Source organism: Pseudochaenichthys georgianus, chromosome 9, assembly GCF_902827115.2.
Source record: "Pseudochaenichthys georgianus chromosome 9, fPseGeo1.2, whole genome shotgun sequence".
Classification (NCBI taxonomy): Eukaryota; Metazoa; Chordata; class Actinopteri; order Perciformes; family Channichthyidae; genus Pseudochaenichthys; species Pseudochaenichthys georgianus.
Window position 1 is genome coordinate 38,336,794 of NC_047511.1, and position 17,287 is coordinate 38,354,080.

The following is a 17,287-nucleotide window of genomic DNA, read 5'->3' on the forward strand; positions in this document are numbered from 1 at the left end:
GTAATGCCTGCGGACTGTTCAAGCCGTGACAACAGGATGCTATGGTCCACAGTGTCAAAGGCAGCTGTCAGGTCTAACAGCACCAGGACAGCTAGGCTACCTGAGTCGGCGGCTAGGAGCAGATCATTAAAAACTCTTAAAAGGGCTGTTTCTGTACTGTGCATGGGTTTGAAGCCAGACTGAAACTGTTCATGAATGCCATGCGTGGTTAAGAAAGACTGCAGCTGGACATACTTGCTCCAGGGCTTTAGATAAAAAAAGGTAGCTGGGAGATGGGCCTAACATTTGCGCAAAAATGGAGGGGAAACATGGAAAATGGAGGGGTCGAGATTTTTCTTCTTAAGTAGTGGCTGGACCACGCCATGTTTGAAGGCAGCTGGGACACATCCTGAGCTAAGAGAGGTGTTTAATTATAAGTAATAAAATACTTGCTCCAACTGATTCAAAAACATCTCTGAGAAGGCGAGAGGGAATGCTGTCTGAGGTGCAGTTTGTCGGCCGCAGGTGCTTGACTACCTCTGAGAGAGAAGAGAGGGATACAGGCTCAAAGTGGTCGAGGACAGCAGGGCACAGAAAAGGAGCAGGATCTGGGGTAGCATTAGTGTGGGCTAGCCTAAGTGCAGATACTTTTTCAATAGAAAAATGTAAGGAACTTATCATAGAGAGTAGGTGATGGCATAATAGAAGATGTACAGATTTAATCCACAGAGACAGATTTCATCCACAGAGACAGACTGACCAAACGGTATAAAACATGGTTTTGACTGGCACTAACGGTCGGGGAGTGAAGATCAGTTGAGCGTTTCTGTGACTCCGCCCAGCGGCTGCTCTTCTGAGAGGAACCGCTCTGACAGCTCTGTCTGGGAAAACGCACTAAAAGTCCTTCTGGAGGTAAACAACACTACACAATTTCACCAAGTCTGAGAATAAAAGCTTTCTCAAAGGTTCTTTTTGCTTTCTTACAACGTTACGTTTGCTAGGAGGCTAATGTTACTTCCCTTAACAAGAGCTAGCTGTCTTAGCTAACAACAGTTAGCAGCTAACGTTTTCTGCAGTTTGTTTTTCCCCTGAAAAACGTGATGTAGTTATTTAAGGGTAAGTTAACTTAACGTTATCTTACAAGTATAGAGGGTTACATTTTGTTTAAAATGCTCGATGTAATGCCATTAGAGGTTTTGTGTTGAACATGAAGTTAGCTAACTAGCTCACCAAAGGTCCATTGTAAACTTTTCTTACAAATGTGTGTTAATCTACCTGAAATTGTAAGGACTGTTTTTTTCTACTCAATGATACAGACCATTGTTGAGGTCGAGATGCAAAACATACTGTAAATGAGTTGGGTCCGACATATACTTTGAGTAATGTTACTTTGCTGCTAAAAAATGAAACATTATCAGATGAGGACATCACCAAAGTGTGTGAGTCTGTCAGAGGATTTGATCTGTTCTTTGCATGTCGTACAGGGCCTATGTACACACTTCTCTGGTATTAATTTAAAATATAATTGTAAATTGTAAGTCTCCCGCTCTTGTCATCGTTCAGGCTTTGCATTTGAACTCCTATGATTGGTTGCAGACTTGAAGGGAACGACTTCCTGGCCTTCCTATCATCCAGGAAAAAAGGTGAGATTCTAAACAATTTCAATGCCAAAAGCAAGTTATTGTTTTTAACTTTTTAGAGAGGGAGGAGATGATATGCAGCAAAAGGCCCAGCCGGATGGTTGCTGCTCCGTGTGGAACGTGTTCTATCTGGTAAAGCACTTTGGTACCCAGTTATTTATGGTCTTGAGTTTGAATTTAGCCTTCGGAATGTAATTTCCAACAGTGCATTGTAAAGACTGAAAAAACAGGCTCAGAAAGCTTGACATGATTTTGTCTTTTACTTAAAGGGCCCATGTCATGCTTTTCCGGTTATTACCCATCCCCTTGTGTGTTATGAAGGTTTTTATGCATGTAAACGGTCTGCAGAGTAAAACCCTCAAAGTACACCCTGTAGGGAGTAAAACTCTAACACAGAAAAGACCTCACCAAAACGCCTCGTTTGAGATTTCTAATTTTCCAATGTTTTCTTCCTGGGTATCGTGACGTGCCCTTACCCAAATGAACAACAAATTACCGGATTGGTCCAAATAGACCAATCCGCGCAGCACTTCACACACCAGGATCCCTTGGCGTCACTATCTCGTCTACTACAAGGAGTCCCATTGACTTACATAGAGCTCCCTGAACGCTGGTAATAGACGAGTTGGGATCGCGGAGAAATACTCTCCGCAGACCCATTCTCACAGCGTTTATCAACCTTTTTCTTACTCAATATCAAGCCACACTTATTGTTTTTAATTCGGCTGTGAGTGTTTGTGTGTGCTCAGGATGAGTTTCGCTGTGTCTCGCTGTATCGCCAAACCGGAAACCACACCGCCAGCGAGCTCACACTGCAGCAGCGAGCCTCGCAATGTCCCGACCAATCAGAGCACACTGGGCTCTCAGGGAGGGGGCAGGAGCTCCAACAAGCCGTTTAGGACAGAGAGCGAAATTCAGTGAATAAACATACTATACAGAGATGCTGTATGAGAAACCAATGTGATTTTGGAAAATTGCACAATTTAAATCTATTCTAGTAGACCTCAACAATGGAATTATGATCAGTAGAAATGGCCATGACATGGGACATTTTAAGAAGATGTGTGTCCTCCTGTGTTGTCTTATTTCCTTATCTTTCTTTCAGGTGTAACATCTACCAATGGTTGTACATGGCATAGACCTCCTCCACCTCTTCGCTGTCCTACTAGTCAATCCTTCTGATCAGAGCCTTTCCTAAATAGTTGTAAGTTGTTTTGCAGTTCAGTGTACGTTAATTTAGCAACTTAATGCTTTACTGCTGTTGAATAAACCTTATATTGATAGTGATTTTATTAAAAATATGATTTGCAATCTTTTTGATTCCAATTACAATAATCTTTTTGTTATAATTGTAAAACACATCTTAACATCCATCAGAAATCAATAAAACAAATCATCCAACACGTTAACACAAAATAGAAGAAATCTGGACCTATTTCTTTTTATATGTATTGGGACTGCTCATTGATGTCATCAAGAGCCATTGAGTCTATCTTTTGTAGTTGGCCTCTCAGAATGTTTAGCATTTCTTTGTCTCTTCACAGTCCTATAATCATTTGTTTTTTATTGTTGGTATTGTTTTGTTCTTTATTTTTGTTGTGAGAATCACTTTGCAATTGTGTAAGTGCTATATAAATAGTTATACTAATATTATTGTTGTTACCATCATTACTATTATTAACAATGTTTTCTTTGTTTTCTTTATTTATCGCTGCAGAAAGGATCATGCCAGTCAAACACCTGATCAAGAACTTGTGAATCTTCAGGCAGAAAAGATGAAAACACCTGTTCAAAGTACACGGAACCATGCCTGTCCTCTGTTCCACATGTCTTCAGTCAGTCCTGGACCCTATGAGTCTGTTCCACATGTCTTCAGTCAGTCCTGGACCCTATGACTCTGTTCCACATGTCTTCAGTCAGTTCTGGACCCTATGAGTCTGTTCCACATGTCTTCAGTCAGTCCTGGACCCTATGACTCTGTTCCACATGTCTTCAGTCAGTTCTGGACCCTATGACTCTGTTCCACATGTCTTCAGTCAGTCCTGGACCCTATGAGTCTGTTCCACATGTCTTCAGTCAGTTCTGGACCCTATGACTCTGTTCCACATGTCTTCAGTCAGTCCTGGACCCTATGACTCTGTTCCACATGTCTTCAGTCAGTTCTGGACCCTATGACTCTGTTCCACATGTCTTCAGTCAGTTCTGGACCCTATGACTCTGTTCCACATGTCTTCAGTCAGTCCTGGACCCTATGAGTCTGTTCCACATGTCTTCAGTCAGTCCTGGACCCTATGACTCTGTTCCACATGTCTTCAGTCAGTTCTGGACCCTATGAGTCTGTTCCACATGTCTTCAGTCAGTCCTGGACCCTATGACTCTGTTCCACATGTCTTCAGTCAGTTCTGGACCCTATGACTCTGTTCCACATGTCTTCAGTCAGTCCTGGACCCTATGAGTCTGTTCCACATGTCTTCAGTCAGTTCTGGACCCTATGACTCTGTTCCACATGTCTTCAGTCAGTCCTGGACCCTATGACTCTGTTCCACATGTCTTCAGTCAGTTCTGGACCCTATGACTCTGTTCCACATGTCTTCAGTCAGTTCTGGACCCTATGACTCTGTTCCACATGTCTTCAGTCAGTCCTGGACCCTATGACTCTGTTCCACATGTCTTCAGTCAGTTCTGGACCCTATGACTCGGACACTAGTTCTACCAAGGCTCATTAGAGGTAAGAGTGGTAGGAGAGGAGTGGATTTATCTTTGTATTTAGGCTGCAAGTCGAGAAAGGTGATCAAGTGCTGCCATTGTAATTCACCATAAGCAATTGTTGACTGTAACGTCTATGCCAACCAACTGTAATTTGTAATGTATTTTACCATACTTTAACGGTTCTGGCAACCACAGCAGCCCAAATGTTAATGTAAATGTCAAGTTTTCTTTTTACAGTGTACTTATATCTGTACATTTCTTTTTAGTTTGCTTCAAGAAGTGGCTTAACAGACAGAGATGCAGGCCAGATTGGGAAAGGCTGGAAGCTACACAACGGGAAACATTATGGACATGAACAAGGAAAAACAAAAAACACTTTCTTTGTTGCCTTTTTCATATATAGTGTTACTGTTTTTGTTACCTTGAATTATATGTATTACTTTTATTTTAAATCAAATGCACCGGTTTTAGATAATATATTTATTTTGATGTGTAGGTTGATTTGCAGGTTGGTTGTTATTGGTATTGTTACTGTGTATTTTATTATATTAACTAGCTATTTATTCAATGTAAATACTGTTAGGAACACTATACAATGTCTTTATTTTGGTAGGTACCAGAATACATGACACAATGAATCTTTGTAATTTATTTATGTTCTCTAGTTTAAATAATCATAACAGTATTTAATGTATGCTGGTCACCTGGAATCCTGATACGCTTCCAGCATGGTATATTTAATAATATTATTAAACATAAACTGGTGATAGATGGATGCTGGTGACCAGCCGAGCATAGACCAGCATATTATGCTGGTCTATGCTGTATTTTTTAGCTGGCCAGGATGGCTGGTTTAGCTGATGGCTGGTTTGGCTGGTTTAGCTGGTGCAGCAGCTAAACCAGCCATCCTGGCCAGCTAAAGTGTCCAAAACCCCTCTAAACCAGCCAGGCTGGTCAATTTAGGTCAGACTGGTTGACCAGCTAAATTGGTCTAAGCTGGTTTTTCCAGCAGGGTTACTCGACATTGAGAAACGGCCTAAATCTCTCTGGCTAAAAAAAGACCCCATATAGCTCAGTTTATAACTCGAACCCTGGTTTTTCTGCAATAACTGAAATAAAGTGCTTTATTTATGAACATCAACCCTCTGGGGAATCTGAAGGCAAAGCACTTCCGGTTTGTAATTCTTCTATAAAATGATTAGTTGACTTATTATAATAAACAGTGTTGTATAAACACACAATGCAGTCTTCTCTATATCTGTACGCTAAAAGCATAAATAGGAACAAGTACATTTGACATTTTCCAACCATTTTCTCTATGCACGTGCGGTTATTCAAAAGGCCTTTATTTTGAAAGTACAGAACACGATACCGGAAGTGATTGGGTTGTTTCTGTTTGTAGCATTTGGGCAACATTTCTTATGACCTTACCTCCATAACTTTATTTAACACCAGCTACATCTGTGTGTTAGTGTTACAGGAACAATGCACCTAATATATCGACGTTTATAAATGTAAAGTTAGCAGCGCATTTAGCTGTAAAGAGATGATTCATAACACAAGTTCATGTTAGCATCAGGGTCTAGTTAGCACCTTTATATATACAGTCTATATGCAGTCTATGGTTAGCACACATCATGGAGAGGAGGAGCTAGCTGGTCTTAACTCAGTGGTAATATAACAACTTAATTTACATTAACAAGCAGATTCATGTTATACTATAGTTGAAGTTTTCCATTTGAATATGTCTGCCCTGTATCGAAGCGTTGTGTTCAACCGTGTTTCCAAGTTAAACACATGTTTGATACAAGTCATGAGATTTGGGTATAATGCGCCTCCTCCACAGTGGAAGACACCCGACAGCCTCCAGAGAGCTGGAAACACAAGCAGAACACAGGACACAACTAACCCCAAAGCAATGGCTAATATTTCTAGAAAGCTCAGTGTTTCTTGTTCAAGGTGTCTCTCTACTTCACCTGAGAGTGGAGCTAATCGAGTGAAAAGAGTTTCTATCGAGGGCAACATTGGTAAGATCAGTATCGGTATATTTACTGCATTTCAAAATAAAACGATTATTTTACCAAGCTATGAGTGTTGTCAAGACGTTCAAAGATCTTTTATTTAGGTAAAAGTACTAAAACCACCGTGTAGAAGAAGTTCTCTGTTGCAAGGTTCTGCTTTTTTACAAAAGGTATTAGCAAGCATCAAAATATACTCAGAGTACAAACCGTTTAAATCTTTATTATACAGACTGGCCAACTTCAGAATAATACATATATAAAGATTATTTGTGGACTTTGACTGCTGGGCATCTTAATACATAATGAAATATCATACTCTTGAGTTGATTTTACGTCAAATTAATCATCTTAATCTACAAAGTAACTAAGGTTCTATATGTATTAGTGTAGTAAACATTAAAAGGATCAAATGGAAATACTTGGGTAGAGTACAAGTACCTCAAACTTGTACTTAAATACAGTACTTAAGCAAATGTACTTTATTACTTTCCCTCCACTAGTGTTGGTAATATATGATCTCCTGTATTTTGTCCAAATAACAGCTGTTGGAAAGTCCACCTTTGCCAGACTCTTGCAGTCGGCCTGTCCGGACTGGGAGGTTGTGGCAGAACCCGTCAGCAAGTGGCAGAACATTGAGAGTGGTGCATCGAAGGTGTGTGGACATTTACTGACCTTTCTCTATATTTTCACAACTTAAATCAAAAGAAGCAAAATCTGACCATCTGTGCTCATGTCTCTCACAGGGGACAGACGCCTCCCCCCAGACCACAGTCAGCAACCTGCTGCAGATGATGTACCAGGACCCTCAGCGCTGGTCCTACACCTTTCAGACGTTTTCCTGTATGACCCGGCTGAGGACACAGCTGCAGCCTCCTCCTGCTCGCCTGCTGCGCTCAGAGGGAGTGCCGGTCCAGGTGTACGAGCGCTCCGTCTACAGCGACAGGTGAGGCAAGGCCGGACAGGAGAGGGAAACTGAAATTAGAGATGTCATTCTCTGTGGCCGACTACAGATGTAAATTAGCTTATTGCTTATAGCTGGCACGACTGCAAAGCTGTCCTGTGGAGTAAATCAAATAATGAATCTCAGGGGAACTGATACTTTGAGAAACCCCATAATTGTCCGACATGGGTGATAAGCTGTTGATGTCTTCTTTACCAAAGCTTTTTAACAGAGTGAATTTGGGAGCTCTTGACTTATACCACAATCAATACATTCACACATTGTCGTTATATTATAGTTGTTGTTAATTTAGCGGAAATGCTGATACAGCATTCCAACTATCTGTTATGCTACGCACAAAATTCTTTATTATTCCGCCGGGTTATTTTTTCACCTCTTCTTCTCCCACATTCCACATCGCAGAAACTCCGTTCAAACATCAAAACGTTCAGCTCGGTCGGGAATCGATGGCTATTACTTTTCTTATTCATAACTTTCATAATTCCAGAGATACATCCCATAAGTCAACTCTTCAAACTTGAAAAATCTTCATGCAACTTCACCTGCTAACTGTTCATTCATACTTTCACTCAGAAACCTCATTCCAACTTTAAAATGTTACACATCTTTCTGACATTATTCTTGTTAAACCACTTTCAAATCTGATTCGTACTTTTAGAGATATTAAACATTGTTCAGACCTTGGTAAAGAGGCCTTCTTCAGATTTTAGAGTGCGTGATGTCACAGCTAGAGTGGAGGACAGATTTCATTTTGCCTTCATATTTTTTTTTTAAACCTGCCATAATTCCCAAACCCTACATTCCTGAGACATCATTTTTCATGAGAAACGTAGGTTGAAAAACGAAAAAAAATTAAACAAAATGCCTCTTGAGGGCATAAAGTGACATACACTTTCAACATGTCTCCATTAAACCCCATTGTAAGTTCAGCCTCATCTTTCCCCACCACAGCAGCCGCACACCTTTAGTTAATCTGCCAAAAAGGCCACATTATTAACCCGAAAGTACACAAAAAGTACATTTCAGATGCTCAAGTTCCTTGACATGCTTCACGCTTGAAATCTGTTACGGTTCTTCAACAAAACGTTCACATGTAAGAGGTTTATCCCTCATTCAGAACAATGGAAATGCTCTCCTCTCACTGATTACTGCACATCACCATGGAAACCTTTGATCTCTGGACACGTGGTTAGCTCAAATATAAACACCTGTGTCATGGAACACGATGATGTCATAACTCCAACTGACATGCTCAGAGCAGCAGACTTCAGATAATGGTTAATGGTCCAGCCCTCAACAGCTCTACCTCAATTATGGGGTGTCATCATATGCCGTTTCAATGGAAACGCATCCCTCGCCATAAAACACGATGTCGCTGTAACTCCAATGGACCCGGTCCGATCGTTCCCCAAACTTCGCTTGTATATCACTGGTCCATGCCTCAACAGCTCTACGTCAAATCTGTGATCTCACCATATGCCGTTTCCATGAAACGCATCCCTCGCCATAAAACACGATGTTGTCGTAACGCCTATGTAAAGGGTCAAAACAGCACCACACTTCAGATAATGGTTAACGGTCCAGCCCTCAACAGCTCTACGTCAATTATGGGGTTTCATCATATGCCATTTCCATGGAAACGCATCCCTCGCCATAAAAGACGATATTTCCCAATGTTCAAAAAGTGCTCAAACTTCACATGTGTGCTAACAGTCCAGCCGTGAAGACATCTACGGGACAGTTTTGAGGTTTCTTATTATGGGATGTCATCAAATGCCGTTGGCATGGCGACAGATCATTCGCCATCAAGTTAGTTCAGAAGTTTGCAGTTCAAATATTCTGCTGCTTTTCCAAGCCTTTTTACTTTCTTTTCTTCTCTCATCACACATTCAAGCCCCCAGTGTTCATATATCATTTCAATCTAAATTCTTCACTTTCTTCTTACACATAACATTTCAGCATAGCAGTTTAGCGTCAGCTTTTCAGCATAAAGCATTCCCACTAGTAATTTCTTCAGGAATTGCATTCTCTAGTTATCAAAGTTGTGCTCGGGAGAGCCTAGAATGATCATGAAATGGATATATCGTTAGATCGATACTTTATTCATCCCAAACTGGGAAAATGATGTTGTTACAGCAGCAGTGTGTTCAGGCATTACAATATTTAAAAGGAGGAATGAAGTACAAACATAATTAAATACAAAATAGCAAATATATATATATACATATCTGCAGTAGAAAAAACATATATCACAAAGAATACACAATATAAAATGTTCTGGATCAGTTCTATAAGAGACAAATATACCAGTATACTACAGCAGCAGACATGTAGACATAACATATGTCGATAGTATAGTATGTACATTCATTTATTTATTAACTGTATGTGTTATATAACTAATTGAAAACCCTTTCTTTTGTTTGGTTAAACTAAAGTTGTCCCTCTGTCTTGTCAGATACATCTTTGCCCTGAACATGTTTGAGCTGGACTGCATCAACTCTACAGAGTGGGCTGTCTATCAGGACTGGCACTCCCTCCTAGTGGAACAGTTCGGACACCAGGTGGAGCTAGAGGGCATCATCTACCTCAGAGCCCCACCAACAGTAAGGACAGTTAATAATAATAATAATAATAATAATATATAATATTTTTATAGCGCCTTTCAGGAAACCCAAGGTCGCTTTACAAGTCGGGTAGGGGGGGGGGGGGGAGTAGGGGAAAAAACTAACTATACAGTGGGGAAAGCCTTGGTAAAAAAGTGCGTTTTGAGGGCTTTTTTGAAAATGTCCAGGGTTGGGGCGCTGCGGATTTCGGGGGGGAGAGAGTTCCAGAGGGTGGGGGATGCCACACTGAAGGCTCTGTCACCAAAAGTCCGCAACCTGGTGCGGGGGGTGGAGAGGAGATCCTGTCCAGATGATCCTAGCTTCCGGGATGGAGTGTGGTAGCGGAGAAGGTCAGACAGGTATTGGGGGGCGAGGGCATGGAGGGATTTGTAAGTCAGAAGAAGGAGTTTATAGGTGATACGGTGCTTGACTGGGAGCCAGTGGAGGTGGATCAGGGTGGGGGTTACTATAACTCATCCAGAAAAATCACGTTTTCTAACATAATTGTATCTTGTGGTAGTTGATTGAACAGCACATCATTTAACCTGTACTGTCATATGTTTTTAAAAAGACTAAAACACGTTGTAAATGGTTGTTTCTCAGACATGTTTGGAGCGCCTGCACCGACGAGGCAGGGCAGAGGAGAAGGGAGTGGAACTGGACTATCTGGAAAAGCTGCACGTTCAACATGAGAGGTGGCTGGTTGAAAAGAGCACTGAGTGAGTGAAAATTAGATAATGTGTTTGATGTTCCGACTTCTGTTTTGTTTTTGGAATATTTTGAATGATCCCTAAATCAGGAAAGAAAAAAAACACATGGCTTTTTGAAGCAATAGATGACAGATCATTTTTGAGCCACTTTTTGAAAAACAGGGTGAATGCAGGCTGGATGTGCACAGTGTAAATAAGCATTTAAGTCTGCGTTTAGTTTTTATTACCTGTAAACTATCCTACAAACTATCCCATTTCCTTTAAACTAAGAAAGTAAAATGACAAACACCACCAGTGCAGCCACTACATTACAGGATGCTCTATGGAATCCTGTTGGTCCATCACCATTTTAAAAGCCTTTCCTCGCAGCTGTTCGCTGCCAGGCTGTGAACAGATGACGGTCAGCAGTGTGTGGTCTGAGGTGTTCAGTGAAAGACAGCTTTACTCTCTCTTTTCAGAACACATTTTGAGAAGTTGAAGCAATTACCTGTGTTACAACTCGATGCCAGTGTGGAGTTTAAGAGTGACCCAGTCGTGCAGGAGGAATTTATAACAAAGGTATGTTTATTCATTGCACTCTAAACCAGACGAGGGCTGCATACAAATGTTTGAAACCTAGTTTCTCATCAGCTTTTGGTCCAAAGACAATCACTGCCCTGACACATTTAAATGTTCTGATTTGACGTGTGATGTGTTTCATGTTTCTTATCCATCATGATCCTAAAATACTTTTTCATACACAGATAAAGAACTTCTTCAGTGCTTTATGAGAAGACATCATCCGATACAGTCAGCAGTGGGTAGCAGATGAAACCAGACGGACCTCAGTCAGACAGAGTGAAGGAAAAGGAGTTATATACAAGTTTTCTCTTATCAATAAGCTGCAGGATCACAATATATGAAACACGCAGCTTGAGTTTTGTCTGTATATAAATATTACCTCTAAATAGACTTCTCATTGTAGATTTTTTTAATATTTTTGTAGTTTGCATGTTTTTAATTTGTATTTGCTCTGAGTAGTATAAGTTCATTCTACTGTTTACTCCTATCTATAATATGACCATTTCAGACACTGTTTACTGATCATCCTACATTTTCTTTACGTTATTGTTCAACACATTCCTAACTGACAAGGAACCAGCCATCAATACAAGTATAGTATTTATTGTTTGTTCATAGGTTTGTTCAACACCTTTTGTTTTATTTTTCGAAATTGTTTCCATTTCCTTATTAAAGATTTTCTGTAAATGTTGTCCTTTACTCTTAGTTTCTGTGAAGTGTGAAGTCGTGCATTACTCGCCCTCGTCAGTAAACACAAAGGTGCTAATGTCCGTACAGCATTTCAAGTGTTATTTGTTAATGTAACTTTACATTTCTAAAGGATTAGGCTCCTGAGTGAATATAAAGGCCGTTTGACAGGACAATGACCTTGGCTAAATGTTTTCTTCCCCCCCCTCTGGTGTGCTCTGATGATCAGAGGGGCTGTTCAAATGCCTGGAGTGGTAAGGGGTCATCAAAGGGCAGCTGTCCACTATAAAGGGGCCTGTCTGGAGCTCCGTCTGCTCAGAGCATCATTTCAGCCTGAGACTAGCTGGAGGAAGGAAGGACATCTTTGCCTCTGTCATTATTTCTGGGGTAGATTTTCTTAGTTTCAGTTCAAATGGAAGTCCAGTCGGTTTTCTGCACGTTCCTCCTCTGCTCCTTTGGGGTCGTTTTCTCCAGCCATGGGCACAGATTTCGCACAGGCCTCGAGACCAGTTTAGCGTTGAGAAATCTGTCATTTAATCATCGCAGCAGTTATCCCCTGTACATGATGCAACTGTACCGCTCTTTTAAGACTGCTGATTTCTCCTCGTCTGTAGCTATCGACACCGCTACAATGCAAGGCGACAGCTCTGACTCCGTGCTAAGTTTGACAGCCAGAGGTGAGTAAACAGTTTAATTATTTTGTCTTTTCCCCCCATTATCGGGTACACAGCATGTTACACACTGTATGTTAGTTTCTACTGAGTACTCTCCTCCAGCAGCTCTCTGGTTGGTGCATTATCTGTGTTATCATCCTCCCTTTTTACAACCCAGCAAGTGTCACAATGCTTATTCCACTTTAAAGGCTTTCTCTGTTTTATGTGAGAGGGTGTGTATATTAGCCCTCAGACGTCCTTGCACAGGGGGGTTCAATACACATCCTGTCCTGTTCACCCTCCCACTCCAGTGTTTTGACATCTGTCCAGAGATCTGGTTTGCCCAGAACCCTCCAGACTGGTGAATCTGCAATCTCATTTATGTGTTTTGTCTCATGTTTAGGTTGCCATCAAGAGGGTGAAAAATGGACAGTCACTTTTGACATGTCATCCATCTCTGCTAGTGAGCTTGTCCTGTTGGCAGAACTTCGGATCAGACTGCCTGCTTTCTCCAAATCTAAGCGTCCCACCGTGGATTTATATCACTCCAGAAAGCAGGGTTGTGAGCTGGGCAGCACATCATGCCAGGATGAGCGTCTTTTCCTGGGGAGCTTCAGCACATCAGCCAGCAGCTCAAAGTCCACCTGGAAGGTTTTTAATGTGACCGCTCTGTTAAACTTCTGGCAGGGAGACAGACTGTCGAGCCAGGAGACCTCGGGTGAACCTGACGCAGACCATGGGAGCGGTGCCGGGGACGAAGGGGGGGTCTCTGGGCAGTTCCTCTTCAAGACTTTGGGTTTGAAGCAAAGAAAAACCCACCACCCAACCGTGAACCGGGTCATGATGGTCGTCTTCTCCAAACACAACGTGCCCCAGGAAGGCCACACGGCATACAGTCTCATTCACACTGTGGAGAACTCCAAGTATGTGACCATGGACAGAGTCAGCAGCCGAGGTCGACGCCACAAGAGGAACAGGATGGAGAGGATGAGGGTGCCTGCAGGACCTACACCTCCTCCACCTAACCCTCCACCTACTCCTCCTGCAGCAGCAGAGCCGTCCCAGCGGCCGCTGTGTCGCAGGGTCGACATGTGGGTGGACTTCGACCACATCGGCTGGGACGAGTGGATTGTGCACCCTAAGCGCTTCAATGCATTTCGCTGTGAGGGAGAGTGTCCCACACCACTGGATGAGTCCTTCAACCCCACCAACCATGCGTACATGCAGGTGAGATGACAACTTTCATGCTATTTTTCACATGTCTACTGTGTGTTACCTTGGGAACCAGAGGGTGGGTTGTTCTAGCTGGAGAGACGATTATAAGAGTATATGTTGTTCGTGTTATTCATGTGAATTATTCCTATCTTTTTCAGAGCCTCCTGAAACATCACCATCCAGAAAGAGGGTCCTGCCCGTCCTGTGTGCCGACGCGCCTCAGCCCGCTCTCCATGCTGTACTACGAGAGCGATGATTTGACCCTTCGGCACCACGAGGACATGGTTGTTGAAGAGTGTGGATGTCACTGAAGCGCCAGCATGTTCACTGCCATCAACAAGAGCAAATGTTGACGGAGCGTACTCTTGAACTTTAAATCAATATGTAAACATTAATGTTCAAATATATTCATGTCCTTTTAGAACAAAAGACATATAATCTGACTGTTATGTTTGAATGAGATTATATTTCATCCATACTGGGTGGTACACTATAGTATATATCTTTAGTAAAGGCAAAGCTCTGTTATGCAAATGTTCTATCTATTTATACGTTATAATGTATATTTTGTACATAAAATGTGAAAACATATATTAAAGCATTTTATTTTGACATGAACGTGGTGTCTTGTGTTTTTGGGATGCTCAACTCTTACATTTTTCATATAGTTAATCAGTATTTGGCACTTGAATGGTCTAATTCAGGGGTGTCAAACTCAAGGCCCGGGGGCCAAATCCGGCCCGCGACTTCATTTTATGTGGCCCCACAAGAGCTTGCAAAGAATATAATATGTTTATTATACGGTTACATGCCACTTTACAGAAGCACGTTGCCCATAAACGACATGTCCCACAATGCATCTCAAATTTGACTTTTTCTCAGAATTTCCCTTTTTTTTCTCCAAATATGCGTTTTTTCTTAGAATTAGCCTTTTTCTCATAAATAGATTTTTTTTTCCAAATGTTACTTTTTTTCTCCAAATGTCACTTCTTCTTTTTTTTTGTTTTTCCACAATGTGGCTTTTCTTTTAAAATTATATTGTGACATTCTTACTGAAGAGACTTGCAATTATTCCCCCAGACTTCTGCTTTCAGACGTAGTTAATTAAGAAGTTATTACCCTATCCGATAATAATCCAATGCAGAGGCAATAATGTAATACATTATTTTATATATATTCAATATTTATACATGTCTTTTTATATAGTCTTAAAGTTACAACTTGCCCTTTGAGTGCAACCATAATGCTGATGTGGCCCGTGATGAAATTGAGTTTGACACCCCTGGTCTAATTGGACCTATGAACCCTGGGGAAAGGGAGAGAAAACACATACATTAAGATAGTTTGTAAAATAAAATATCTCAGTGCCATAGATAAAGAACTAATTACATTTTACAATAAGCTATTCAGTTGCTTTTTCTATTTAAAGTGTGTTATATTGCTCCACGCAAAACCTTTAAGTCTGCAATGTTTAAAAAGAAGCTTTTATCTGGATTCAATGCGTGGTGATTTCCATTTAATCTCTCAGCAGTGACTATTATACAGAATGAAAAACACTCACAAAAAGCACTTCTCGGGCTCAACCTGCTCTTAGAAACTCATCTTAATCCCACTTGTCCTCTGACTTGTAACCAGCTAACATGTAAGTGTATTTGCCTTCCTCACCTCCAATCCACATCTCTGGGCCTTTTACAGCGCACACATCATCAGAGGTCATTAGTGTCCTTTCTGGCCAGGCTTCTTTTGTTGATTGTGATCAAACAGAGGAGCGGAGTAGGAGTACACAAAGAGTAGAGTGAAGGGGAGAGGAAAGCAGTAGCACTTGTTTATGTAGGGGAGGGGGCTGGGGGTGCCAGGAAGCAGAGGTGACAAGGGGTGATTCAGACCCCAAACAAACAGAAAGCAAGGAGAGAGTCAACGTCTGGATGCTGAGGCTTCTGTGGAGGAAGGACAGGGTGGACTGGAACTGATCAGCTGAAACTGTTCAATCCACACTTCAGTCCCGAGACCAGTCCCCTCACAGCTCTCTGTTTTATTCACCAGGTGTTTTGTCTTTAAATTGTCACGCCAGAAATCATGCCATAGAGCGACAAGCTAACATTATCAGAACATATTATCATGTGCTTAATATTCTCACTAAATCACAGTATAATTATCTAATCTATTGTTTTTGCTTATAACTTACCATATACCAGATTCAAGGCAGGTCCTTTTGCAATAATAAAGCAGAGGAGGAACCTTGACACAAGACAAGTGGCAGAGGCTGGATGCCATCACCTCTAAATCACGCGTCAGATCTCACACATCTATTCCATCCTGAGCAAACCTTGCAATTACAAATAAAACATGTGATGGGACATGATACAGCATTCTCAAAATGTTTCTTGTATGTAGTTATGTTCAAATAAGTGGACCAACCGTCCTTCTTTCTGCTACATGAGGTCCTGTTAAGCATTTATTGAATAGACCAATAAACAGGTATTTCAGACGTGACCTCTGTGATACAAGCACAAACTACAAGCTAAGTGTCTCATACAGAATAAGTCCAGGACTTTATGGGATGTATCATTTGTAAGCATTCACGCTTAGGGACATTACCAAAAGCCTAGATGCCGGCAGGTTTAAAGCACTCCAGGACCTCTAGTTTGATGCTCAAGCTTGGTGAAGTTGAGAATGGGGTTCACTTTGTTTTATTGTGCTGTTTAAAGGACTTAAAATTACCTACATTTCCTGCGACTTTGAAAAACTTCAGTCGTGTTTCTAGAAGGGAATTTTCTCAGTAGAACATTTTACGTGGAAAGTCTGGGAGGGAAGGGAGAATATTTTGATTAAGACTGAGCAATAATATACCCTGTGATTTGGTAATGAAATGTTTACCACTGAAACCAATCTGTAGAAATGGATTTGTCCCATTTGCACAACCTTTGAAGACAAAAGAGAACAACTTTACACGGCTGCTTGTGCTCCTGAATCTTTTAGTGCAATACTGCCAGTTATTCAGGGACATCCATTATTTAGAAGCATCTATATAATAAAATAGCAAAGGGAAAGCCTGGTAAGCCGTTTCAGAATGAACCCTGAAAACAGTGAATCAACAAGGAGCCAGCCAGAGGGGGACATGTTGTATGATGACACTGCCCTTTCTAGCTGTAAGCAGGGAGCTTCTCCCAGGTATGTACCGTTGTATATTGACCTCTCTTTATACAGTCCACTGACCGAGGTTATCAGCTGAGGTGGCTCCTTGAGGTGGAATTCCTCTGATATGACTTGTGCTGAATCAGTGAAGCGCAGGAAGTGCTAAAGGCTGTAAAGCAACATGTCATAGTCAAGGTTTATCATACCAAAACTGTTTATTGGCTTTTCACCTACTTTATGTAAAGGAACGGCTATAAACTTAGTTGTGGTAATCAAATCTTTACTTTATAATACTGCTATAAAGTTAGCATTTGCTCTTTCAGATGAAACTGTCCAGGAGAAATGTGTATTCAGACCACTGAACACATGTCCATGGTTATCAAACATACAAGCCACTGAGATGACCAGCA

The 17,287-nt window shown here is 41.3% G+C and overlaps 2 protein-coding genes across 3 annotated transcripts; both read left to right on the forward strand.

Annotated features, from left to right (window-relative positions):
- Positions 1-5,726: 5,726 nt before the first annotated feature.
- Positions 5,727-11,886, forward strand: dguok (deoxyguanosine kinase). 2 transcript variants are annotated; one of them, XM_034090195.2, is made up of 8 exons: positions 5,727-6,000; positions 6,175-6,355; positions 6,892-7,001; positions 7,093-7,292; positions 9,769-9,916; positions 10,520-10,635; positions 11,085-11,184; positions 11,370-11,886. In XM_034090195.2, exons 1-8 carry the CDS (start codon positions 5,941-5,943, stop codon positions 11,394-11,396), a joined length of 942 nt encoding a protein of 313 aa, XP_033946086.1. In that variant the 5' UTR covers positions 5,727-5,940; the 3' UTR covers positions 11,397-11,886. The 2 variants fall into 2 exon arrangements, with proteins under 2 accessions (XP_033946086.1, XP_033946085.1); XM_034090194.2 differs by having other exon boundaries at positions 5,727-6,355.
- An 89-nt stretch (positions 11,887-11,975) lies between these two features.
- On the forward strand, positions 11,976-14,354 carry spaw (southpaw). Its single transcript, XM_034090193.2, has 3 exons — positions 11,976-12,551; positions 12,931-13,754; positions 13,901-14,354. The coding sequence occupies exons 1-3, from the start codon at positions 12,287-12,289 to the stop codon at positions 14,051-14,053; spliced, it is 1,242 nt and encodes a 413-aa protein (XP_033946084.1). The 5' UTR covers positions 11,976-12,286; the 3' UTR covers positions 14,054-14,354.
- Positions 14,355-17,287: the final 2,933 nt, after the last annotated feature.

Bases quoted from the DNA above. Each gene is read 5' to 3' on its own strand.
- dguok (XM_034090194.2), top strand. From the start codon at position 6,073: ATGTCTGCCCTGTATCGAAGCGTTGTGTTCAACCGTGTTTCCAAGTTA. The intron at 7,002-7,092 runs GTGTGTGGACAT...TGTCTCTCACAG, and splicing joins TTGAGAGTGGTGCATCGAAG to GGGACAGACGCCTCCCCCCA. The intron at 9,917-10,519 runs GTAAGGACAGTT...GTTGTTTCTCAG, and splicing joins ACCTCAGAGCCCCACCAACA to ACATGTTTGGAGCGCCTGCA.
- spaw (XM_034090193.2), top strand. From the start codon at position 12,287: ATGGAAGTCCAGTCGGTTTTCTGCACGTTCCTCCTCTGCTCCTTTGGG. The intron at 12,552-12,930 runs GTGAGTAAACAG...TCTCATGTTTAG, and splicing joins GCTAAGTTTGACAGCCAGAG to GTTGCCATCAAGAGGGTGAA. The intron at 13,755-13,900 runs GTGAGATGACAA...TATCTTTTTCAG, and splicing joins CCAACCATGCGTACATGCAG to AGCCTCCTGAAACATCACCA.